At 41.1% G+C, this 27,404-nt stretch overlaps 1 protein-coding gene across 1 annotated transcript in view; it reads right to left on the bottom strand.

Annotated features, from left to right (window-relative positions):
• AHI1 (Abelson helper integration site 1) overlaps positions 1-27,404 on the bottom strand; it is a 683,164-nt gene that overhangs the window by 459,214 nt on the left and 196,546 nt on the right. Inside the window, 4 exon segments of the mRNA XM_030195101.1 lie at positions 12,639-12,762; positions 19,196-19,328; positions 25,316-25,459; positions 26,726-26,911. Coding sequence (XP_030050961.1) covers positions 12,639-12,762; positions 19,196-19,328; positions 25,316-25,459; positions 26,726-26,911 — 587 coding nt within the window.

Genomic DNA, 27,404 nt, shown 5'->3' with positions numbered 1-27,404 from the left:
CTAAAGTTATTCCTCTTAAGCCACTATCCCCGCACTGCTCTAAGCGAGAGGCTTTGTCCTTACCCTCCTCCGTTGCCACAGAGGATGAGGCGATTGAATTAGCCCTCCAGTATATCAATTCTACTTATCCTCTGACTAAAAAGAGACTTGTAGCCCTTTCTGCCACGGCCTGGATTCCAATTGGAGGCCCGGTAGCGGGTATTACTGAACTAGGTATGGCTACCCGGAGACTTCAGTCCCTACTCCATGTTTTAGTTCATGAGCTGAATGTGGTAGTCAATGCATTGCAGGATCAAATTAATGAATTAAGTATAGTTTCTAGGTATAATCGTATGGGTCTTGACTATCTCTTTGCAGCCCAGGGTGGTCTCTGTACAGTGTTAAATTCTTCAGAGTGCTGTACTATTGTCATAAATAGGACGCATGTAGTTAGGCATGCTATGGATAAAGTCCTACAGTTGGCTAGCCTTAATGTGGAGGATTACCGAGGAGGATTAGATCTTACCTCCTGGTGGTGGTCATTGACCTCCTGGATACGTCCCTTGTTCATTTCCCTAATAGTCTTAGTTTTAGCAGGGTTTTTGTTTTGTTTCCTGGCCTCATGTGCTTCGGCAGTATGCCGTCGAACCTTAACAAGTAGGGTAATGGTGATTCACAAGTCTATTCCTAATTAGGATCACTATAATCTCCAGAGTTTGAGTTGTGAGACTTATCTCTGCATAAGCTGATTTTAGTCTCAAAGGGGGGAATGAAGCAGCCATGGGCATAATCATATATAAGAAATCATATGAAGGGTTAATTCTGTTAAAAGCTTGAAGTTAGAATTCTAACTTTTTACTTTGCAACTAAAGTGAAGGTATGCCAGATGGTTCATATTATTTCAATGTCTAGCTTGGCCGAGCTAAGGTTAGGAAAGGTCAGTGAGAAATGAAACTCTGTCCCTTGTGAATTGCCAATGCTAGCTGGCACAGCTGTAAACTATTATGAATGAATAAAGGAATGAGCCAGACATATGATTAATTGTAGTTTAAAATGCTTAGATAGAAAATACTATTTAGAGAGAGAGAGGCAATAGATTAGTATTTACAAGTTTTTGATATTTAGAATATGTCTTATAAGAAATACTGATTCTGTGTAAATTAATAAGGTTTGTGTCTGTGTAGAATATCTGTTAAATTCTGTATTACTCTTTGTCTGCTGTTTAAGAGGTCAAGCAAGGACTGCATTGAGGAGATCAACATGTGGTTTGACTTAGCCATAGTTCTGGCTGGTTCAATGTATAAGCTGATAGGTGAAGAGGTCAGAACTAGTCAGCTCTCTTCTCCTTGATTAATTATAGCTAAGTGTAGGACTGGCCTCCTGGAAGTAATAACCTGATATGTATGCTATTAAGTAAGATTGGCTTTTGACCCCTTTAATGAATGCCAGAGTTTAGTTAGCAGTTAGTACTAGGAATATGAGAAATCAATCATAATAACATGTAAGAGACTGGAGACCAAATGTCTGGCTTAAGGAGCCCCAGGTCAGAGGTCAGTTTAGGATGTCTGGAACCTATGTAACTGATATTTCAAAAGTAATGATTGGTTGAGGCAAGGTAGCCAATCAATTTCTTAACCAATTGGGAGTAAAGGGGGCTAGGCTAGGAGGAGGGCTTAGGACCCTATTTAAGTAGGAGCAGAAGCAGTTTACGTCAGAAGGAGCTCAGAAGAAAGAGAAGGACAGAAGGAACAGACAGAAGAAGGAGAAGACAGCATAAGAAGAGAAGCAGCTGAGACAGAAGCCACATGACACAAAAAGAGCTGAGAGAAAGAGAAGAGAGCTAGAACTGATGTCTTGCTTTGTTTGCTGGCAAATAAAGAAGATTTTTCTCTCATACTGGTGTGTGCTGTCTGACTCCTGAAGCATCACAAATTCATGCCTCCATTCCTGCAACAAAGCCTTTGGTTAGGATTGCAGCATTTACTGAAGTTATTCCTACATATGGAAAGGGAGAGGAAAGGCTATGTAAAACACAGCAGTTAAATAAATGGCTTGAAGCTTGGTGTAAAGGTAGTTTCAGATGGCAAAATCACAGGCTGTACTGTAGTGATGGGCTACATCTTTCTGTGACTGGAAAAAGGATCCTTGGAGAGAAATTCAGACAGTATGTTTTAGACATTTAAACTACAGGGTGGGGATGACAATAGGAAGAAAGGGAATTGAGAGAGTCACCCCCAGCAGAAACATGACAGCAGTGGGGTTAGTAATCATCTAAATGCACTTAACACATGGAAAGCAATGAGCACAAATGCTCATAGTCTAATTTAAAAGTTACAAGATTTGCAAGCTCTGATGTTTGAAAAATACTTGGATATTGTTGCTATTACAGAGACATGGTTCAATGACTCATGAATGGGATGCGATTATACCGGGTTATAATCTTTTTAGGAAGGATACGGAGGGCTAAAGAGGCGGAGGAGTGGCGCTGTATGTGAAAAATAATATCAGAGCGGCAGGAAAGCAAGGGACCTGGGGAAAGGAGGCTATATGGATCGTTCTGGAAAGAGAAGATGGAACTTATATACACAAGGGTGTTATCTACAGACCTCCAGTACAAATGGAGAAGCTGAAGAAGGATCTCATAGAAGATAACCTTAAGCTTGGCATCAAAGGGGAGGCGTTGTTGCTGGGAGATTTCAACTTGCCTGATTGGATTGGAACATCCTATTAGCAGAATTGGAAAGAAGTAGGGCGATCGTGGATGCCTGTCAAAGTGCCTTGCTCAGACAAATGGTGACAGAACCCAAGAGGCAAGGGTCAACGCTGGATCTAGTGCTCACAAATGGAGCCAGTGTTTCAAATATCTGGGTGGATGCCCATCTAGGCAGTAGTGATCATCACCTTATATGGTTTCATATAAGAGCAAAAGCAGAGTGCAGCCACACAAAACTCAAAGTACTGGATTTCAGATTTGTAAAATGGGGGAATACCTGAAGAAGGAGCTGATGGCATGGATAGGCATAGGTGAAATGGAAGTGAAGTGATCCAAGCTGAAAGCTGCTATAAATATGGCACCTGATCTTTACTCAAAGAAAGTAACCATAAACAAGAGAAACAGGAAGCCTATATGGTTCTCCAAACAAGTGGCTGAAAAAATAAGGGCAAAAGAGGCTTTGTTCAAGAAATACAGAAGAACGCAACAGAAGGATCTTGGAAGAGATTGTCAGCTTAAACTCAAAGAAGCCAGGAGGGAAATATGGCTAGCAAAAGTGCAGGCAGAAGAAAAATGGCTAAAGATGTAAACAGAGGTGACAATACCTTTTTCAGATAGATTGGGGAAAGGAGAAAAGATAGGAATGGAATTGTAAGACTGAAAGATGCTGACAATGGCTTTGTGGAGAGTGATGAGGGTAAAGCAAATGTGCTAAACAAATACTTCTCTGTGGTGTTCACTGAAGAAAAATCTGAAGAAGGACCGCAATTGGCTGCCAAGGGTATATCTGGGAATGGAGTGGATATTGCGCTGTTCACGAAAGAAAACGTTTAAAAGCAGCTTGAAAACCTGGCAGTGGACAAAGCTATGGAGTCAGATGGGAAACATCCCAGGATATTGAGGGAGCTCAAAGAAGTCTTGGCAGGACCACTTAAGGATTTATTTATTAGATCTTTAGAGACAGGAGAAGTTCCTCAGGACTCGAGACGAGCTGATGTGGTCCCTTTTCGCAAAAGCGGGGACAGGGAAGAAGTGAGAAACTACAGGCTGATAAGCCTCACATTGATGGTAGGAAAAATAATGGAGTCATTGCTGAAGGAAAGGATAGTTAACTTTCTAGAAGCCAACATAGTAACATAGTAAATGACGGCAGAAAAAGACCTGCATGGTCCATCCAGTCTGCCCTACAAGATAAACTCATATGTGCTACTTTTTATGTATACCTTACCTTGATTTGTACCTGTCCTTTTCAGGGCACAGCACTATCCCCGCCTCCCAACCACCAGCCCCGCCTCCCACCACCGGCTGTGGCACAGACCATATAAGTCTGCCCAGCACTATCCCCACCTTCCGCCACCGGCTCTGCCACCCAATCTCGGCTAAGCTCCTTAGGATCCTTTCCTTCTGAACAGGATTCCTTTATGTTTATCCCACGCGTGTTTGAATTCTGTTACCGTTTTCATTTCCACCACTTCCCGCGGGAGGGCATTCCAAGCATCCACTACTCGCTCCGTGAAAAAATACTTCCTGACATTTTTCTTGACGGGTTACAGGATTAGAGGCAACATGGCTTTACCAAAGGAAAATCCTGCCAAACGAATCTGACTGACTTCTTTGACTGGGCAACCAAAAAACTGGATGAAGGACATGTGCTAGATGTAATCTACTTGGATTTCAGCAAAGCCTTTGATACGGTCCCTTACAGAAGGAGCATGAATAAGCTGAGAGGACTGAACTTAGGAACCAAAGTGATGAAATGGATTGGAAACTGGTTGACTGACAGGTGGCAAAGGGTGGTGGTAAATGGAATCCACTCAGAAGAAAGGAAAGTGAGCAGTGGAGTGCATCAGGGATCGGTGCTGGGACCAATTCTGTTTAATATTTGTGGGAGACATTGCTGGAGGGTTAGAAGAAAAATTGTTTGCCTTTTTTGTGGATATCACGAAGATAGCCAATAAAGTGGATACCCTGTAGGGTGTAGAAACCATGAGAAGGGATCTCCGAACGCTGGAAGAATGGTCAAGGATCTAGAGTTAAAATTTAATACAAAGAAGTGCAGAGTGAAGCACTTGGGGGGCAAAAATCCAAAAGAGATTTACCAGATAGGAGGGGAGAAATTTGAAAACTCGGCTCAGAAGAGGGACCTTGGGGTGATGGTGTCCAAGGATCTCAAGGTGATGAAATAATGTGACAAGGCGGTGGCCACAGCCAGAAAGACGCTAGGCTGCATAGAGAAGGGTAGTAAAAGCAAGCAAGTCATTGGTGATGTCTCACTTGGTGTGTTGTGTTCAGTTTTACCTTTGATGATGAACTTTACCTTCAGATTTCGGGAATTGCCATGGGGGCGTCTTTTGCCCCCTCTATCGCGAACATTTTAATGGGCCGATATGTATACACCTCTTCGGGGTTTTCCAAGGCTCTCTTTTGGGGTTGATATATTGAGGATGTCTTTTTGTTGTGCCAAGGCACAGAAGATGAACTTCTAGGATTTGTTCAATCTTTGAACAGGTGCCATGGCACTATAAAGTTTGAATGTATTTTCCATTCCATGCACATCAATTTTCTGGATGTATTGGTAAAGAAAGAATGTGGAACTTTAAGAACGGATGTTTTTGTTAAACCCACGGATAGAAACTCATTGTTGAGGTTTGATAGCATGCATCCTTACCATCTGAAATGCAGTTTGCCCTTTTCCCAGTTCTTTCGGTATCGTAGGATCTGTGACAACACGGATCAATATCAGGAATCACCAATTAAATTAAAAAATAAATTTAAGGAAAGAGGATATCCAGATAAGCTCATCAAACAATCCTATAAATGAGCCCTCTATAACCATTGGGAGTTTTTATTACAACAGAACACCCACAAGAAAGTTGAGGGAGATTCCAAAGTAATCCCTTGTGTTTTAAAATATTCAAACAGATCACCACAGATTGCTGCCATCTTAAGAAAACATTGGAACATCATGCTCACTCATCAAACCTTTCATGATCATCACCTTATGCTGTCTTTTGCTCGTAACCACAATTTACAAGATCAATTAAGCTATGCAGATGTGTGGTCAGTTTGTCAGCATAAATAAGGATATCATAAGAAATGTGGTCACTGTTCTATCTGCTCGATTACTGTAGAAGGATCTTCTTTCTTGTCTTCATTTGGTAAGAAATTCAGCTTGAGGTGCAGCACCTCGTGGGAGTCTAAAAATGTGGTTTACCTATTTTGTTATCCTTGTGATCTTCTGTATGTGGGACATACCACACGTCAATTCAAGACCAGAGTGATTGAACACCGGCACTGTATAACACAATTGAAATTGGAAACTCCTATGACACGTCATTGTGTTCAAGACCAACATCATTTTGACCAACTACAATGTATGGTTATTGATCAGGTTAAATTGGGTAAGAGAGGGGGGATATTAAAAATATTTTGTGGTGTAAGGAACAACATTGGATTTATTTGTTGAACACAATAGAACCGAAAGGTTTAAACAGAAGTATTGAATGGAATGCTTACTACTAATTCAATGCTGGCCACTCCCTTTGGGTGTGGCTTGCTTCTTGATTGGTGGTCAGCTTCTTCAGTGATTAGACAGTTGACAACGCCAATAATGCCTAAAAGTTTAAATATTCTGGCATCTTTGAATCTCTCTGCGCCATCTTTTGAAGTCAGTGACTAGGACTAAAAAGTTTGTTGTTTTAAAGTTGTGCCCTTCCTGAGGCATCCAGAAATTTGGCGAATCAAGGCGCACTTGTTTAAGGGTGACATTTGGAAGGTGTAATTGATGCCCGATTGCTGGAACACCTTCTCCAAGCCGTGGACAGTGATATTCCCGGGTTCTACTCAAGCTTCATGTGAAGTATTCCTGGCTAGGATTCAGGGATGTACAGGTTTAGTAACTGAATAACAATCCTGACATGTAGAACATTTGTTTGTTTCTGGGTTGATAGTAGGTGGCTGTGTCCGGGTTTTGAGTTTGTTAAGTTTGTGTGTGTGTATGCCGGGGAGGGGGGGTGGTTCCTGCTTATACAATTGAAAGTTTATAGTCTTGATCAGGGTTTTCCCATGAAAGTCAGTTTGGTGTATGATGTCTCTCACTTGTTTTGGGTTTTAGGAGTAAAAGAGTTTTTAAATCATCCAATTTTCTCTTGTAAGTATGAGTTTTTGCGGATGATTCTTATTTCAATGTGGCTTACACATAAAGGTGTAAAGATACAATTTGTAATAGAATATAGTGTGGGTTATGTTGAATAAAAGCATAAAAATGTTGAATAAAAGCATAAAAAATTGGAGTGGAATGCTTCAAAAAAACATGCAGAGCTAGCTGTTTCAACACTAAAACCTCCTGGGACATGATGGGGCCCACATTAGCCAAAGGCATGGCTCCAGAAAGTCTGGCAAGAAAGGGGGGCCGATAAGGGAAAACAGATGTAGCATGTTCTGCCCATGATTAACAGCTTTGTGGTATTCAGAGACTTGCACAGGAATGTTGTATGAGAGAATTGGTCAGATGCCAAAGAAGGACGGTATAAAAACTAGAGGGAAACAAAGAGGTATTAAGCATTTCGATTTACCTTGAGCATTCTAATTTCTTTGTCTGTCTATAGCATTCTGATTTCTTTGCTTTACATTGCTTTGTTTTAATCATTCATTCTGGTTTGTATATTGCTTATCAAGAAATGCTTCCTGCAATAGCCCATTGAGCTATGCAGAAAAATTGTAAATACACTGTTTATATTAAATATCGTCTAGCCTTCTCTACAAAAGTGGCGGCATCCTTTTCTTCAAAGTGGCGAGCCAGCCAGGAGTAGGAGTAGGCCGCACACGGAAAAGAGAAGGCGAGATTAAGTTGTTGTTAATGAAGTTTTTTACAGGATTGAAAGTAAAGCAAGCGTTGTTTAAACCTGATGATTTCTGTGCTCCACTGATGTGGGATTGATCAAACTACTGACGTGGACATACAGGTGATAACTCCTGGGCTTGCTAAAAAGAGAAATAAGAAGACGCGTGAGTAAGCTTACACTGTGGCCTTATTACCGATATATTTGTTTAGCTTTGTAGTTTTCTTTTTTGTATATTTTCTTTGTTTAAGTGCATTAGTATATTTTTGTAGGTTGTGGCTCTATAGGAGAAATTGTAATAGTCAGAATAAAATGAAAGGGAAAGGGGCAGATAAGAAAGAAAAGCCTCCTGTGTATGCTATGTATTTAGATTTAGATAGTTCAAAAAAATGCTCCCCTTTGCAGCATGTCATAGAATTATTCCCATTAGAAAAAAAACAGATTGAAAAAATACATGAGAAATGGGTCAAATATGGAGGAAAAGATTCTGTTTTGAGCTGGTCTCAGGATGGATCGTTTGATCGTCCAAAATTATTATCTCTCCTGACATATATACAAGAAAATAAGAAAAAGAAGAAAAGCTTAGAACAACATCTTACAATTTGGAATTTATTTTCTGTAGCAGCAGATCTTCTTCATGCAGATGTAGAAAAAATACAGCGAGAACAGGAAAATCAGCCTTTGGTTCAGCCTGAAGGTTGAGGAATGTCATCTGTTTTTGATTTCTCGGTGTCTGGCTGTTGCTAAGCTAACGGTTAGAAAGGTCTGAAAGAACTGAAATTTTTTTGTTCCTTTTAAAAGATTGTTTTAGATTAGATTTAAATAAGTTTGATTTTGTCTTATAAGGTGATCTCTGTTTATTTTAAAATATGTGTTATTCTGTTTCTAGTTCTCTATGTGGAATGTCTTTGCAATTTAACTTTGTTTGACTCTTTTTTAAGTGAGATTCCTGCAGTGTTAAGAGATCATCTGGCTTGAATTAGTCACAGTCCTTAGTTTTGTGTGTAGGGCTAATAGGGAAAGAGGTGATTTAAAATCTTTAATAACATCTGAACAATATGATTTGTCAGCAATTTGGTCACTATGCTTCAGAATGTTATCAGAATGCAGGAATGCCCCAAGTACAAATGCAGACGCAGCAAGGATTAATGCCACAAGTAGTAGGGATACCTGCGAGTGCCCCGCAGACTGCAATACAGCAGCCGGCGATGCAATCACAGGGACCAGGGGCTGCAGTACAGAGACAGGGTACTGTAAATGCTTTTCCAACTTGGCAGAATATTCCAGACCAATGCTATTGACTGGAAGCAAACCCGTGTCAGGAAGAGGGAATGATTTTCAGGTTAGACACAAGGGAACCCTTTATTACATTGACAATTGGCAAATATGGAACTCCTGTGAGATTTTTGATAGATACAGGGGTGAGTACCTCTGTATTGTGTGCAAAACCGCAGGGAGTTAAACTTTCAAATCAGTATAGAACAACAGTGGGATTTACGGGGATAGAACAAAGAAAAAGGCTAACAGAACCCACTCTGGTGCGCTTGGAATGCCAACCGCACGGTTCAAGGGAGGCTGTGGTACCCTTTTTAGTGGCACCTGATTGCCCAGTAAATTTGTGGGTAAAAGACATGGGAAATAGTTGGGCAGCTATGATTAATCAAAACAATGAAGTAAATGCACCAGTAGCTTTTTTGTCAGGCTCTTTTAATCATGTGGAGAAGGGAATGAAAGAAATACCAAAGTTACTGACAGCTATAGTGGCTGCAGTAGGTAAATGGAGAGCACAAATGCCTTTTGTTCCTATTGTAATACATACTAACCACACGATTAAAACGCTGTTGAGCCCTAGCCAGACGGCATTGACAGCCACTAGATTTGGAAAATATCAAGCAGTACTTTTAGGACAAGATATAAGAATAATACCATTAACTAAAGAACAGAGAAATAAGATAGATCTGCTTTTTCCTGTCGATCTAGAGGGTGAGATTGATACTATAGAAATCCCTACATTTCACTGTCTTACTTTTGAACCCTTATCTGATGGGTTAATATGGTTTACAGATGGAGCTTGTGAAAGGACTGTTGCAGGCTTTGCCTGCGTGCAGGTAGATGAGAATCTAAGAAAGATAATGCAAGTACAATATAAAACCCCTCCTGATCAGACTGCACAGCATGCTGAACTTTTAGCCGTTATTACGGCTTTACAACACACTGATATGACTCAAAATGTTACTATATATACTGATAGTGGTTACGTTGCAAGTTCACTACAGTATCATATATTAAAATGGCAACGTAGGGGGATGATAACCAGTGCAGGTAAAAATCTACAACATTACACATATTGGAAATTGCTGTTTGAAATTTTGGCAAGAAGGGAACGTGAAGGTAGAAAAACTGCAGTTGTGTGGACCCCGGCCCACACTGAAAGGCCAACCTTTGAGGCACTAGGTAATGCAATGGCTGATGCAGCAGCAACGGAGGTGGTTAAGCAAAGTGAAAAGATTTTGTATAATACTAGACAGACACAGGAAGGGCCACTTACGAATGTAGATAAGATTGAAATGTGGCAGCCAGAGGGACAGGAAAGTGAAAAATGGTTGAAGAGAGGATGTATGAAATTGGGAAGTGAATGGTTTAATGCAGAAGAAGGATTACCTTGTATGCCAATGAGCCAGGCGATTAAGGTATTGGCTGAGTGGCATGCAACCATGCATTGGAATAAGGAAACAATGAGGCAACAATTTGAGCAAAGATTTTGGACTTTAAAAATTGATAACCTGATTCAAAATTGTCCCCATTCCAAATTTAGACAGGACGTCATTTCTTCCCGATGCAGACAGCAAGTACTGATAGCACAACTCAGTACTGGCAAAAGCTACAACCTATGTTGAACCTGACAAGTGATATGATCCGAACAAATGTAGCATCACAGGCAGGGACTACTAATGATGTTTGTGCTTTTAAAGTAGGTGATCTAGTACTGCGAAAGAACTTTACACATAAAACATGGAAAGATCCTGTGTATGTAGGGCCTTTTGCTATCACGGCCCTTACTCAGACCGCTGCCCGTCTGGAAGGTCATACTTCTTGGATACACTTATCAGATATTCGACGAACTAATAATATTGGAATGGACAAAGAATAAACAAACATATCCCGAAACATGATGGTATTGGGATGTTGTTGTTTGTTAATGGACAATGAACACATATGATAATAGACTTGTTGCAGCGGCCAAGATGTTGAATCTGACTGATTGTATCATATGTGCCCACATCCTTGTCCTTGCCAGCTATGATATATGGGACTACAATGATAAAATTGAGTGGGCACCATGACTGTGATCCCAATAATACCTGTGTAAGAGATGATGAAAACCTTCATTGGACAAATGAGACTATTTATAAGCAAGCCTTGCTTATGGACAAGTACCCACAGACATCATTTTGGTGTCTGATTAATAGTATGACAACTGAACACATTCCCCTGATAAAGTGCACTTACACGCAAAATGTTGTAACAACTGATTCAATGAATGTTATGCTGTTATGCTTTTAATTTGTGTAATTTTTAATGCCACATCAGCTAATGAAAAGTAAGAATGAATGACAGTGCACTTCCCTTTAATGAAGCTCACTGTCCTATAAATTATATACCTCAAGAGATATAAATTTTGTACCCTAGTACAATTGAATCTGTTTAATGCAACATGTATTAGCATGTTTGCAAAGATGTGCCAGGATGTTTTTAAAATAACAATGATAACTGAAATTCAGAATAAATAGAACTTTAATATGTCAGCCAAAAATATTGAAAAAGCGTGCAGAAACTGAATGCCACAAACAAGGGGGGAGGAGATTTAGAAGGGAGGTAAGAAAACAGACTGGAGCTGAAACAGATGTGTTGAGGCCTGGAATATCAGTCCTCAAAGGGAGGATGTTGAATAAAAGCATAAAAATGTTGAATAAAAGCATAAAAAATTGGAGTGGAATGCTTCAAAAAAACATGCAGAGCTAGCTGTTTCAACACTAAAACCTCCTGGGACATGATGGGGCCCACATTAGCCAAAGGCATGGCTCCAGAAAGTCTGGCAAGAAAGGGGGGCCGATAAGGGAAAACAGATGTAGCATGTTCTGCCCATGATTAACAGCTTTGTGGTATTCAGAGACTTGCACAGGAATGTTGTATGAGAGAATTGGTCAGATGCCAAAGAAGGACGGTATAAAAACTAGAGGGAAACAAAGAGGTATTAAGCATTTCGATTTACCTTGAGCATTCTAATTTCTTTGTCTGTCTATAGCATTCTGATTTCTTTGCTTTACATTGCTTTGTTTTAATCATTCATTCTGGTTTGTATATTGCTTATCAAGAAATGCTTCCTGCAATAGCCCATTGAGCTATGCAGAAAAATTGTAAATACACTGTTTATATTAAATATCGTCTAGCCTTCTCTACAAAAGTGGCGGCATCCTTTTCTTCAGTTACATAGCGAGTACCTCTGAATCTGAGAGCATATTAAATGAGCAACTATGTGAGGTTATGTTGGTGGCAATTAAAGTTGAGAGAAGGAGTGGATAGACGAATAATAGGCAATTAGTGTTGAGAGAAGGATTGGATCAATGAAAAGTATATTATTCCTATTGCTATCTTCTAATACCCATAGCTCTTATAGAATGTGGTTGTGGTATCTGGTTGATTGGTTAGGATTGATTGATTCAATTGTTCGTTTATGTGGCATTCTCCTGGAAGTGGGTTTTAGAGAAGAAGACCTTTAGATGTTTCTGGAATTTTGTATAATTGGTCATATTTCTTAGATCTTTAGGTAGTGTGTTCCAGAGTTGTAAGTCTAGATACGTGAAGTTCAAAGTGTGTGTGGCTTTGTATTTGATGCCCTGGCATTGTGGGGTGTGAGGAGTCAGTAGTTATGGGTGTCTTGTTTGAGTTCCATGTTGGAAGTTGATTAGGGTTATGTAGTCTAGTGCTAATCCGTAGATTACTCTATGACAGGCTGTGATGATACAATTCAAATCAGTGAAAGTAATGAAGGCAAACTATGGTCGTTTTACGTAAGATAATTTTTCTTGCTGTCTTTTACTGACCTGACAGTGCCATCAGAGGAGGAAGTAAGCAGCTGCCGATTATCTCTTGACCAGCAAAGATCATATACAATATTAAGGTGGCCGTGAAGCTCTCTTACATACTGTCCAGAAGGAATATCATATACTGATAAAAAGAAAAAAAAAAAGAAAATCTGAAAAAAAAATATATATATACATTTTTTTTAACTACCTAGAAGCCTGAAAGTTATCAAAGTTATGTGCATTCAGGTACTGGAGGTATTTTTCTATCCCTGGAGGGCTCACAATCTGTTTGTACCTGAGGCAATGCAGAATTATGTGACTTGTTCAAGATCAAAAGCAGCTGTAGTGGGGTTTAAACTGGGCTCCCCTGGTTTTCAGCCCACTGCTTTAACCATTAGGCTATTCCTCCAATCCATCTATGTCATGCTTGAAATAAAACAAAAATCTATTTTTTTGTTGCTCATTGTTTGGTTCATCAAATCTTCAACAACACAAGTGTAGTGCAATAGTTGATACATTTCTATCAGAACAATTTTTAACGTCTCTTTCAATCCTGTCTCCCCCTTTCTGTCTGAAAGTTTCTTTATTCCAACTGTACATTCACTGTGTTCTTTTCATTCATTAAGGTCAAAAATAATTTCCAGAAACTAATCACTTCTGTAAATGGCTTAGAAATATTGTATTTAATTATTTGGTGGATTTAGCTCAAGTTACATTCAGGCAAAGTAGCTAGCATTTTGTCCCAGAGGGCATAGAATGGAATGAATTGATTTAATAACATGAACTGATGTGTTAACATACATAACTATACAATAACACACTAACATGTGACATTTAATGCATATCCCATTATTGTCAATAGGGCCTAATTACTACTTACAAACATCATTTGCAGTAACACATTAACCCATGTTAGTAAATCTATCTTTAAGTTTGTACTTGTGGCAAGAACACAAGCAGGCTTATTTTTGAAAGAGAAGGGCGCCCATCTTTTGACACAAATCACAAGATGGGCGTCCTTCTCACAGGGTCACCCAAATCAGCATAACTGAAAGCCAATTTTGGGTGCCCTCAACTGCTTTCCATCGCAGGGACGACCAAAGTTCCCGGGGGCGTGGCAGGAGCGCAGCGAAGGCGAGACTGAGGCGTGCCTAACACAAGGGAGTCCTCGACCCATAATGGAAAAAAGAAGGGTGTCCCTGACAAACAGTTGGACAATTTTACCTGGTCCTTTTTTGCTTATGACCAAGCCACAAAAATGTGCCCTAAATGACCAGATGGTCTCCCCTTACTCCCCCAGTGGTCACTAACCCCCTCCCACCCTCAAAAAAATGTTTTTAAATATTTTTCCAGCTTCTATGCCAGCCTCAAATATGACCAGATGACCACCAGAGGGAATCGGGGATAACCTCTTCTTACTCCCCCAGTGGTCACCAACCCCCTCCCATCCAAAAAAAAAAATTAAAAAACATTTTTCCCAGCCTCTATGTCAGCCTCAAATATCATACCCAGCTCCATGACAGCAGTATGCAGGTCCCTGGAGCAGTTTAAGTGGGTGCAGTGCACTTCAGGCAGGCGGACCCAGGCCCATCCCCCCCACCTGTTACACTTGTGCTGGTAAATGTGAGCCCTTCAAAACCCAATACAAACCCACTGTACTCACATGTAGGTGCCCCCCTTCACCCATAAGGGCTATGGTAGTGGTGTACAGTTGTGGGGAGTGGGTTTTGGGGGGGGTCAGCACACAAGGTAAGGGAGCTATGCACCTGGGAGCAATTTCTGAAGTCCACTGCAGTGCCCCCTAGAGTGCCCAGATGGTGTCTTGGCATGTCAGGGGGACCAGTGCACTATGAATGCTGGCTCCTCCCACGACCAAAGGGCTTGCATTTGGTCGTTTCTGAGATGGGCGTCCTCGGCTTCCATTATCGCTGAAAATCGGGGACAACCATCTCTAACGTCGACCTAAATTTCGCAATTTGGGCGTCCCCGACCGTATTATCGAAACGAAAGATGGACGCCCATCTTGTTTCGATAATACGGGTTTCCCCGCCCCTTCGCCGGGACATCCTGCAAAGACGTCCACTGGAAAACTTGGGCGTTCCTTTCGATTATGCACCTCAAGGGGTGTCAATGGGATTTAGATCCTGACTCTTCTGGTTATCAACCTACTCCTCCACTCCAACGTTTAAAAAAATACAAGTAAAACCAATTTGCTAATTTCATTATCTTTTATAAGCCAAGAAAATCAACATTTTCATTAAAGGTTCCTGTCTGTGGTCAGCTCATAAAACACATCTCACCATACTCTGTTTAATAAATGAGAGATGCAGGTGTATCAATCTCATTCTAAACCACAGGGGTGGGGGATGCAGTCAAGATGGCGTCGAATCTAGACACTCCAGTTTGAGCTCTGCTAAAGTTCCAAGGGAACTTACCTGGTGGTGCTTTCCATTTTGGGGGAGGAAAGCAATCGTCAAGACCTTTCCCCCAGGGGCTGACTCCATCTTGACTACCAAGCTGCTAACCCTCGAGGCATTTGAAGCACTACCTGAGGCAGCAAAGTCAGCAGCTTCCACAACTAGGTCCGCAGTGAGCTCAGCAGACCGCAGTGTAGACGAGGTCTCATTAAGCCCTGTGTTGAAGGTTCCTTAGCAACCTAAAAATTCTGCAATGCGAAGGGGGAGAGCAGAATGGTGGGGTGGCTCTGTTCAGACACCGCGCTATCTGGGGGGGGGGACTATCTAAGGCTGTTTCCTCTCCCGGTGTAAGGAGTGCTGAAAACTTCTTTGGATGGAGTTTTGACCCCTATTTGATGTTCCCTGTGAGAGTGTTGTTGAAAACTGCAAGCCGGCGCAGTACAAAAGAGAAGGCCAACCATTGTCATTGTTAGATCTTATGATTTAATTGTAGAGTCTCCTTCTACCAGCAATCTTCTCCCACACAGCCCATGCTGATCTCCTCTCACCCTCACAGCTTGTGTCTACTCCTCTCCCACAGCTCCACTATCAATCCCTGTCCCCATCATCCCAGGTTCTCTTCCCTTTACAGCTCCTTTCTGCCTCTTCCAACATTTCTCTCTCCCAGCCAGTAAACTCTTGAAATTCCTTCAGCCCTTCCTAGCCCCCTTTATTCTTCTCCCAGTACTTCTCTCTGTTTTTTTTTTCTATCTTTTTTATCTTAACTGCTATAGGCATTACTTTAGCAACATAGGTAAAATTGTCATATCAATAAAGTTATCTGAATCTGTCTGTTCCTTTTGTCAGTGTCTGTCTGATACATCTCCCATCCCTTCCCCACTACCAGTATATTGGACAGACACAACCAGTCAACAGTCTGCAGGGGTAGGCGGGAGGAGTAACTAGGATCACAGTTGCCAGGTGGGCAGTTTTCCGCGACCTGCTGCAGGAAATTTTTGTCCGCTGCAGGTCGCGGTTTTTTGGGTTTTTCCGCTGTTTTTTGTGCGGTTTTTCGGGCCGTGGGGGCGGGGCTGACGTTTTGGGCGGGGCTGATGACGGCGGGGGTGGGGGTGTGAACTTTTTGGGCGGGTTTGGGGACCGGGTAACTGGCAACACTGACTAGGATACAGAAGCACTTCTGTCCTGTGCTTTCCTGTAGCTCTGCAGCATGGAGCTTGCTGCCCCAGATCTACAGACTTACAGGGAAAAATATTGGAGGTCCTCAGGCACCCACAACACTCATAAAGCTAGTGCCTATGAGAAGAGCATGGATGATGTCCCAGAATTCCTTCTGTTTACACACAGTCATAGATGATACGCCTGCAAACACTTCAAAAAGCCCTCCCTCCCATTACCTTTCTAGCCACTTGCAATACTTGCTCCTTCATTGGGAAGTGCAAAAAGCGTGCCATAATGTCCCTGGCTTATTCTGTAGTTTAGGGCCCAAAGCGCGGTGCGCTCTTTCAAATTCAATTTTAGGTAGCTCCTCTTTGAAACCTGCTACCAACAAGAATTGGTGACAAATCTTTTGCAGGAACATCATTGTGTTTTGTTCTGAAGTCACTTCTGGCACACCATGAACCTGCAATGTCTTCAGTACATCTTGTTTATTTTCAAAGTCAGCACACCACTGCTGCAGTTGTAACTGTGTCATAATCTATAACCCTCCCCTCAAAGTCATTTACTAGGAAATTCTATAAATAGCACCAAAAGTTAAGTGTTAGTTTCGTGCCCAACTTTTGGCATGGAAACACGTTCCAACAGATGTAAGGAGCCGAAATGTAGCTGAAAGAGCAGATCAGAATGGAAATACACTTACACGCCTAGTTACAGGATAATTCCTAAGTGCATCCACATGCAACTGCAAAGGGGGTGTTCCCATGGGAGGGATATGGATAGGTCAGGGGCGTTTCGGAAAATTGCGTGCAGTATTACAGAATACCATGGATATGCACCAGGAATTTACACCTGGCTTCAGTTGGTATAAGTCCTCATGCCCAATGCTATTCTATAAATAGCATTCATCCCGGAGCACTGGGCACCATTTACTAAATCCGACCTTTAATTTCTGGCCCATATCCTCAATTTTCCTATTGAACCCTTCTATATCTGCGTAAATATTTATCTTAATACCAATGACCATGAACTTCAGTTCCCCCTGGCAGGGAGGGCTGTGCTCCTCCCCTGAGCTGAGTGCATTTGACAGCCACACCGTTGTCTCAAGCAGTTCACAATCACTGTCAACAACCGCCATGCTGCCTCGTGCAGGGTCCATGTTCACTGCTGCCAAAATGTTTTATTATGAAATTCTTTTTATTAAAGTATAAAGAATAAAAAGATACAGTTACAACAGTCTTCACACCAACCCAAACCATACTTATCGCAACCCAATAACAAACCCACAGAGAGAAATACAACTATCTGTATGGGAAAAATACCAATAAACAATCAGTCCGGGCCACGACTCTTAGGCCCAAGACCAAAACAAGGACTCATGTACACTCCCCTTCCCACAATAACCCCCCAATCCCCAAGGCCTCAGGATGAATGAGGAAGACCCTGATGAGTAACAGAGAATTGATTAAGGACTTGACTAAGGGATGCAGGAGATACCTTCTGCAGTTATGCTCCCCAGATGGATAAAACTTTCTTCTGCTGTCGGGGTGAGACCTAAATGATTCCTACATCAAGGAATGAAGCCCATTCCTTCTATAACAAATAAATGGGGGATAATCTAATAACCAGTGACTGAGAATACATTTCTTACCCAAAATACAAGATTTACTAACAAATAATTTATCCCCAAGGGCTCTCAACCCCATAGCCCCAGCAAAACCCAAAAGAACCCCTTCAATGGAGACTAGGAGACGATAGCCCAAAATGAATTGCAAATATTGAAACAGAGCTGCCCAAAATAACCTGCTGGGACGACACTGCCATAGGCCATGAAAAAAAAATTATGTTCCACCTGGCATTTCTGGCTTTCAGGAGTGTCTGCACAACCCACCAAATAAGCTCTATGCTGAGAGAAATAAGGCATATGAATAGTGTATAAATAACACTCCTGTATTTCTACACTGTGAAGAAGACTAGGAATCACCCTAATAGCACCTAATATACAAAAGGCTCAAAGAGGACATCCAAAATCCCGTTCTCACAACTCCACTAGCCTAGGAAGGTCCCATAAGGTGCCGCACACTATTTGCCTACCATCTGTGTGTCAGGTATCTCACCACCTCGTGAACAGTATAATACTTTGGAAGTAAATGAACCAACCTGGGTGTCCATTTCCTATGTGAAGCTCCTAGGGTGGTGGACTTTGGTCCTGGGGAACTGAGGAACTGAGTTCGATTCCCACTTCAGGCACAGGCAGCTCCTTGTGACTCTGGGCAAGTCACTTAACTCTCCATTGCCCCATGTAAGCCGCATTGAGCCTGCCATGACTGGGAAAGCGTGGGGTACAAATGTAACAAATAAAAATGGGTCTTTTTACCTGTCAAAATTTCTCTATTAAAACACTTAAGTATTTTCTCAGTACTGTTGGCTTTGTTCTCCACAGTCATAACAGCATTATCTGACTGGTGCAAAAACTGAATAATTCTAACTTTGAAATCGTAGTATAGGAAGATATAGGCCATCCAAGAATTTTTTTCACCTCATTGGTATTATACAGAAGGTTTAAAGTCGTAGTTGAAAGACTACAGTGTAACAGTGGAGAGAAGTCCACTGGCTGGAGCAGTGGGCTGAGGATCAAGGAAGCCAGGGCTCAAATCCCATTGCCACTCACTGTTATCTTAGGCAAGTCACTGTTATATCTTAGGCAAGTCACTTAACCTTCCATTGCCTCAGATGCAAAAAATTTAGAGTGTGAGCCCTCTGGGGACAGAGAAATAACTGCTGTACCTGAATGTAACACACTTTGAACTACTACTGAAAAGGAATGAACTAAATCCAAATCCCTTCCCCCTTTCCCTTAGAATACTCCTGTAAACCAAGAAATCACATAGTTTAGACACTGGACTGGAAAAACTATATACCTCTATCTGAACTGCTAAAAGTTAAAAGAAACCACATGTAGATTACATACACAAAAGCTGTAACAGAAGTAATTTGACTTACAAATTATGGGATAACCATCTCTGTCTGCGCATGCTGCTGCCAAGGTTCTACCATCATGTGAGAAATCAATACAGAAGCAGCCCAAGTGTCCTGTTCTCAATGACAGAAGATGCTTATTTGGGATTCTGCAAGCCTACAAAACAAAGATCATTTTATCCTTTATCATTTTTAGATTTAGCAATTCAGATGTCAATATTCAATGGGGTGGCCACTGTATATACGAGTAGATAAGCAATTTGTTTATCTTTGTGCCTGATTTTCAAACACTGAATATGCAGTTTTAAATCAATACACTATGCAGTCCTGTTTAAAACGGATCACCACTATCTGATTATCTTTTAGCCCCGTTCCCAGAAGGCCTCCAAGCCTTTCCATTTTTAAATAGTCAACTTTTGGCTAGATATAAACATCCAGCCAAACGTTGCATGCCAGTCAGCCCCAATTTTTAGCAAAAATGATTTACACAGTTAACTCCAAAGTTAATTGCATAAGTTGTTTTGAATACCATTAGGTCAAAAGTCGCAGGTTATAAGTCCGTATTAAATTAAAATTATCAAATTAAGTTAAAGCCTCTTAATAATAAACAAAAATGTAAAACCCAACAACTATTCCAGAAAGTATAGCACTAAGGGAAAATCACTGTACATTTCTACAGCAAATCTACATACATAAGAGGAAGGCCTATAAAGGGACACTGACTCTGATGGATCCATGTGAGAAAAGCGAAGATACTTACTTGTAGCAGGTATTCTCCAGGAACAGCAGGCTTCACATTCTCACAGGTGGGTAGACGCAGCTCCCGTGTCGAACTGGGAGACACGGGAACTGCATCTACCCACCTGTGAGAATGGTAAGCCTGCTTGTCCTCGGAGAATGTAAGGTAGACAGTGGCTCTTTCTGATCATGACTGCTGGTTCACTGAACACGGGTAAAAATATTCAATTATATACAAATATTGAGGAACAAAGGAAAAGCTCAGCAAATTGTGTCTTCCTGGGGTGTTTCCCTAGCCCTCACCTGTGAAAGCCTTACATAAACAATTGTATAAAATCATATTTCTCCACCCTGCTCTTGTTCGTTTGGGTTTTTTAGGTTTGGACTCCTCTTTCCTTTTTAAGTTAAAAAAAAAAAAACCAATCTTGACTTCTTGACTGGCCTCACTTTTATATAATATTAGAAGTCCTTTCATAAACTTATGAAGAAAGAACGTAGAACATGGAAAGCCACATGAAAAGTTACAGATCTCTAGTACACATATATACAACTACTTTATGCTAGAGAATGAAGAATCATTTTCAGTATTTAGGCTAAGCAGTTTATAATGTTGACTTTGGCTATGCAAATAAGTTGCCAATCTACTTCCTATCAAACAGCTAAGAGGGTAAGTTTGTATTTGTTGGGGGAGGGTGAAGTGAGGTATGATCATGTGTGCAGATGGGCTACTTTGGTGATATGCGTGTGTTATGCCTATTGTTATACAATTTTGAAAACTCAAAATGACTTGAAATAAATGTAAAAACCATCAGATTTAGATGTAGATAAAAATGTCTTAATTTTTAAATTTTATTAAAAATGAAAAATATTTTTGCCACTCTCGTTATTTAAGATCTCAGCAAACTCAGGTATACTGCAATCACCCAAAAATACTGAAAAAGTAATGCATCCGACAGCAACAAACAATTCTGATTCTGTGTAGTATGCCAAAAGTTAGGCACCTAACCTTTGCCATTAAAACGGCAGTTAGGCATGTGCGTGTACTTAATAATGTTCCATAACTTGGAGTGTGACTGCAAGGAGGGGGGGGGGAATTCATATGGGCATGGGTGGGTCACGGGCATTTTACTATTTAAGCATATATTTTATTGAATATCATCACTTACTTTACTTTGATTTTCTATACCGCCTAACCTGGAAACAGAACAAGGCAGTGTTCAATTGTTAATGAATGAAAAAGAAAGAAAATACAAAAACACATAGGAAAAGTAGGGAAACATACTTGGTCCAAGGAATAGAGAAGATAGGGAAACTACAATAAAGAGAAAGGGGCAAAGTGAGATAGGAAGAGAAGTAGGACAAACTCTGGAGGGACTAAGCTGTGCACTGAAGGCCTTTTGGAACAGCCAGGTCTTCAAGGCCTTTGTAAAACGTGATAGGAAGAATTCGCTCCTGATTTCTAGGGCAAGGTTATTCTAGTGGAAAGGAGTGGCGGTGATTGCTGATAGAACGAAGCGTCCTAAGAGAGATATCCAAAACGGAAGGCCGTAAAATTAAAAAATAACATACATCAGTCAAGAAGGAATGGGGAGCCAGTGTTGCTTAGGCAAATAATTGCTGCATTTTAGCACATCCATTTAGCACCTAGAATAGAGCAAGCCTAAGTGGTGGCGCCTAAATGCTGATTTACGCTAGTATTCTATAACGGATTAGGTGCACAAATTTGCCATTACAGAATACTAGCTTAGTGCCTAGATTCTGGGTGCCTAACTATTAAGGCCCTTTACAGAATTGCTCCTAAACTTAAGAAGAGTCTTATAAAGGAGAGTGCTGCCATATTTATTGACGTTCTGCCTCTAAATAAAGCGATAATAATAAAAACAGCCATACAATAAATTAATGAGAGCATGATTTAAGAACATAAAGAAAGCAGAGCTATTCATCAGTTTAAGTTGTTCTCAGAGGGTGCTGTTACTGGAATTTTGTTAATGATATTTTGCCCGATACATCCTTTTTCAATAAAGGATTTGTTTGTATAGCTATTCTGTATGAATGAATGTGTGCAGTGAGATATGGCTTGTGTAAATATAGGGCCAGACTCTATAAATGGTGCTCAAAATTAAGCACCGGACAATAACTGGCGATAAGCGCTATTCTGTAAAGGGCACGCACACCTTTATAGAATAATTCTTAAGCGCAGATCTCGCACCTAATGTTGGGAGCCAGACTTATGCCTGCTGAAACCTGGTTTAAATGCTGGCGTCCAAGTTAGGCACACTGACTGTGTACTCTATAGCTACACGTGCATATTTTCAGAAAGTCCCTCACACACCCATGCTTCTCCCATGGCCATACCCCCTTTCGAGATACATACTGTGACACACTATGAGAATTAGCCACACTGCCTTATAAAATACAGCAAAGCCAGATGCACACGCAAATACTAACAAGTGCCAATAACATCAACAATTATGGTTAGCACCTAATTATTGACGTCATTGAGCTTGTTAAATTAATTTGCACACACATCTCAGGCGTACACAAAATTTTGGCATGCTAATCTGGACGCCATTTATAGAATACAGATCTCCTGAAGGCACCCCGTGTATTTCCGGGAGTTTTTGTCTCTTTATGGAAAGTCTACACCTGACACATTCCAAGAGGCCATAGACACATCAACCATCAGTAAAGAAGAAAAAAGACCCTTGAAGGAGAAAAAAGGAAGAACACAAAAAAGACCCTTGAAGGAGAAAAAAGGAAGAACACAAGGGCATCCAATGCCCAGCCCTCATTGGACCCCCATTAAGAATTAGCACCAGAAAAAACACACGCACAATACGTAGACCCCAACCCTCACCAGCAAACCAACAATCCCACTCAGCTACACACAATACAATACAAAAACTACCACTTAACCCACACTCTCCATTCACTCTGTCCCCTCACCCAACCCCAAGGACACCCCCACCCCCCTTTCCCACCGCCCCCAACCCCAAATAACACAGATATCATAGATCACTCGTGTGTGTCCCCCCCCCCCACTGCCTCTCATAATAAACAATTATGCAGACCACAACCAAATGAACTTAAGAGCAGTAACAGTAATCATAACCAGTCAAACGTTCACCCAGATTCTCCCACCAGGGACCCCCGCTGCAGGCTGAGGTAAGAATGCAGACAATTGTTGCTGGACCTCCTCTGGTGTTGCAAAAAAAGTGAGGTAACCTATCATGAAGCACCTGCAAACAGGCAGGATATTGCAGAGTGAAGCAGATGTTGTTATCCACCAGAGTTTTGAACACTAAATGAAAAGCTTGCCATTTGGCAGCAAACGCCAGCTGAATAGTTCGGGAAAATCATTTAGGCCTTCAAAAAGTTTTTGTAGGTGATGGGAGTGGCTGATGCTTGGAGGGAAGCAAATCCACGCAGACGTGATTACACTTTTTACTCCCATTCACACAACACCTATTCTGGGATTGATTATGTTTTCATAGACAAGCAGTATTTTTCTACAGACTATGACACCATCTCCGACTACGCACTTCATTTACTTTTACTTACAATTAGTGCATTTTCTGTCTTCCAAAAACATAAGCCTTGTAGTAATTCAAGAGAATTCTTTCTTGGAGGACATATTTGAGGACTTCCGCAATACTCGAATGTTCCTTTCACTGACTTACCATCATTTACAGAACAGATCTACATTAAACCTGGCACAGAGCTAGATGGGGACAAGACTGCAATATGAAGCAGAGGAATGGGGTGCCATAGAAATTGTGCTGTCCCCACTATCACTGGCTGCCAATTTTCAGGAGAATGGGATAAAGGTTATGTAATGCTGGTATCTTACCCCTAGTAGGTGTCATCATATGTATCCTGGAGTTGACTCCCAATGTTTGTAGAAGTGTGGGGGCAGGGCACAATGTGGTGGTCTTTCCTAAAGACTAAAGCCTATGGGAAATCAGTTCAATATCATATCCAATCCTGGCTGGGAAGCCTTCTGCCCTGGGATCCTGGAATATTTTTGCTTAACAGAGCAATACCTGGGTTGCTTCAGAGTCAGCAGCGTTTTGCCACACTTTACTCAACTGTAGCACATTTAATCTTGGCCATGGCTTGAAGTTAGAGGGTGTGCCCCTGCTGTATAAGTGGATTGACAAGCTTAGGTCTGCCTGTGAAGTGGACAGCAAAGCATAACAGAATTTGGCTGAATGGGAAAAGATCTGGAAGCCTATTATTTTGGTGTGTTCCCAAGCATTTTTTTCCAGTTGTGTTGTTCCTTGGATTTTTGTGTCAATGGTTTTGATATTCTTTAAAACCGGGACAGATGGCCCCTCTGTTGTAAAATGTTAAAATCTGTTTTAAATTAGAGTTACTGTTCAACGTACTTTCAAAACCAGCTATTGCAATTATGTGCTTGTGTTGGCAAACACTTTACTTTTGTATTAGGAATATGTTTGTAAGAGTTAATAAAGATGTCTAAAATTTTATAAAAGATAAATAAAACAATAAGAATGATTTTTATTTATTTACAGATACTTGCTATACCACCTTCCCTAACTAGCAGATCAAGGAGGTGAATACTTTAAAATTACAAACCGTAGTACAGAAAGGAACTACAATAATTTGATAGAAAAGTTGACATCATTCATACAAAGTAGCAGTACAAGACGGACGGGGAATAACAACAAGGCTTTTAGCCTAACAATTTTGGACCACACTCTCTCAACCAGGGTTAATTGCAAGTGTAAACAGCCACGCTTTCAAGCGATTTTACATTTTTTAATAGATAATTTCCGCAGGGAGGGCTAAGGGAAGTGAGTTCCAGCGGAATGGAGTAGCGAAGGAAAAGGCTTAACGCCTAGTCATCTCTAAGAATGAGCCCTGGAGTGGAGGAGTGGCCTAATGGTTAGTGCAGTGGCAACCTGGGTTCGATTCCCATTGCAGCTCCTTGTGACATTGGGCAAGTCAGTCAACCCTCCGTTGCCCCAGGTACCAAAACTTAGATTGTGAGCCCTCTAGGGACAGAGAAAGTGCCTACATATAATTCATACAGCGCTGCGTACATCTAGTAGCGCTATAGAAAAGATTAGTAGTAGTAGTAGAGATCGACAGAGTGCCAAAAATTGAAGAATAAGCAAGTTACTGCATTTACAACCCGCTGCCAAACACTGTATACACCATATAATGCAAACACTGGGGTCCAAGATATTTGATTGCATTATAAGTGAAATATGTTATATGGGGTCCACAGTATAATTTATAAGAATAAAAACAAACGGGGTCCAATCCTTGACCACAGCACTATATGGGGCTTACAGTGTACCTTGCTTTGAGTACCAGTTCCTAACAATAAAGACAAAAAAAAAATAATGCAAGTTTATGCATGCTCTAAAATACAATCACCTGTCCAGGTAGCCTTGTCCACTTTATAGATTCTGCCTTCTTTGCATCTGGAGTAGATGGACTTTCTTTTAAAACAGTTTCACTCTGAAGTTCACCACCTTGTTCCTGTTGAACAGCCATCATTGAACGGGAAGAAGGAGAAATCTAAGGAGATAAGAGAACAAACCAGATTTAGGCTAGGTTTTACCACAAAGGCTGCACTGGCAGCATTTTAAGAACAATGTGCAGCAGGATACAAACCTAATGACAATATTCAGAAATGTGTTAGAGACAAATTTTAGGTAAGTTACATGATAAAAAATACAAGATGATCAACAAATGGAACGTACAGTTTTAAGTGTTCAACTGAGGGGCAATTAAAATCTAATGCAAAAAAGTGTGGAGTCATAGATCTCAAGTACAGAAATCCAAAAGACCTGTACATCATAAGAGGAGAGGACAAAGATGCTGATATGGATTGAATAGAAAAGACGTTGAGTTGATTTTGTCTGATATGAAATTAAAAAAAAAAAAAAAACACAAAAAAAACTGCATAATGCCCCTGTACAGGTAGCTGATGAGGCCTCACTTAAGAATACTGACTTTAGTTCTAAACAACACCTCTCTGAAAGGACAGACACAGGGTAGAGGCGGTGCAAAGAATTCAAACCAAAACGGAAGGAGACTAGGGGAAGGCAGCATTCCAGACCCACTATGGGCAATTCAAGTACCTTATTATGCTCTTTGACTTTACCAATGCACCCACCATATTCAAATTGTTGGTCAGTAATATCTTCAGGAACATTTCAGACTTATTTCTGTTGGTCTAGCTTAATGATATCCTCATCTATTCAGAAATCCCTATGCACTATTAGTAACATGTAGCTCTGGTGTTACACTGCCTCCAAGAAAATAGAATCCATGCTGATGTGAAGAAAAATTATTTTGAGCATGAATCTACAGAGCTTCTAGGCCACTATATAATTGGACTTTGTATTTCCAAGCAAAAGGTAGGCAGGCCATGGATGTGTTTAGGTCTACAACACATTCTCAGATCTACATGCATTATCCTGTATGGAATAAGCACCCACTGAAAAAGTAGGTGCAATCTCTATGGGGCAATATTTAAAAGGAACATATGTTTGTACTTGCCCTTTGAGAATCACTACAAAGCTTTTTCAGGTAAAAGTACTTGTGGATTTTGCATCAATGCTAGCAGTTCTGAAAATTGGCCCCTAAACAGACAGCGCAGGTACAGACTAGAATGAAAGAAGGTATAAAGGGATCTCACAAGTTTTCCATTAGTTTGAATTCAATCTACTATCCTGAAGCAGTCGTAGTGCAACCCCTTCTGCTCCATTTGTACTAGTTATCCTGAAAGTCTCAAAAGGTACACAATGATTTGAATGAAAGTATTTCTGCACAACTTACATGATCAGGAAGCTTTAAACCTTTTACGGTTACATACAAAGTTGATGGGTAACGATGTCGTGGATATTTCATCCACCACCCAAATACTTCAACAGCATTTAGATGCACTCTAGACCTTGGAGGTGGATGATATAACTGCAAACGGAGTTTTCCATCTATGTTGCGAACTCCATTGGCGCCTACAAGCTAAAGCCAAATAAAGATGCTTTAAATCAAAGACTTGGAGCTACTGTACAGTTCAATTATAAAGTAACTAATGCTCTGATAAAGGGTATGATACATACCTGTAGCAGTTGTTCTCCGAGGACAGCAGGCTGATTGTTCTCACGACTGGGTGACGTCCGCGGCAGCCCCCACCAACCGGAAAAAAGCTTCGCGGGACGGTCGGCACGCAGGGCACGCCCACCGCGCATGCGCGGCCGTCTTCCCGCCCGTGCGCGACCGCTCCCGCCAGTTGAATAACTAGCAAAAGATGAAACACACAACTCCAAAGGGGAGGAGGGAGGGTAGGTGAGAACAATCAGCCTGCTGTCCTCGGAGAACAACTGCTACAGGTATGTATCATACCCTTTCTCCGAGGACAAGCAGGCTGCTTGTTCTCACGACTGGGGTATCCCTAGCTCTCAGGCTCACTCAAAACAAGAACCCAGGTCAATTGAACCTCGCAACGGCGAGTTTA

This window comes from Microcaecilia unicolor, chromosome 3, assembly GCF_901765095.1.
Source record: "Microcaecilia unicolor chromosome 3, aMicUni1.1, whole genome shotgun sequence".
Lineage (NCBI taxonomy): Eukaryota > Metazoa > Chordata > Amphibia > Gymnophiona > Siphonopidae > Microcaecilia > Microcaecilia unicolor.
Note: the sequence above shows the minus strand (reverse complement) of the source record. Positions and strands in the feature narration are given on the sequence as shown.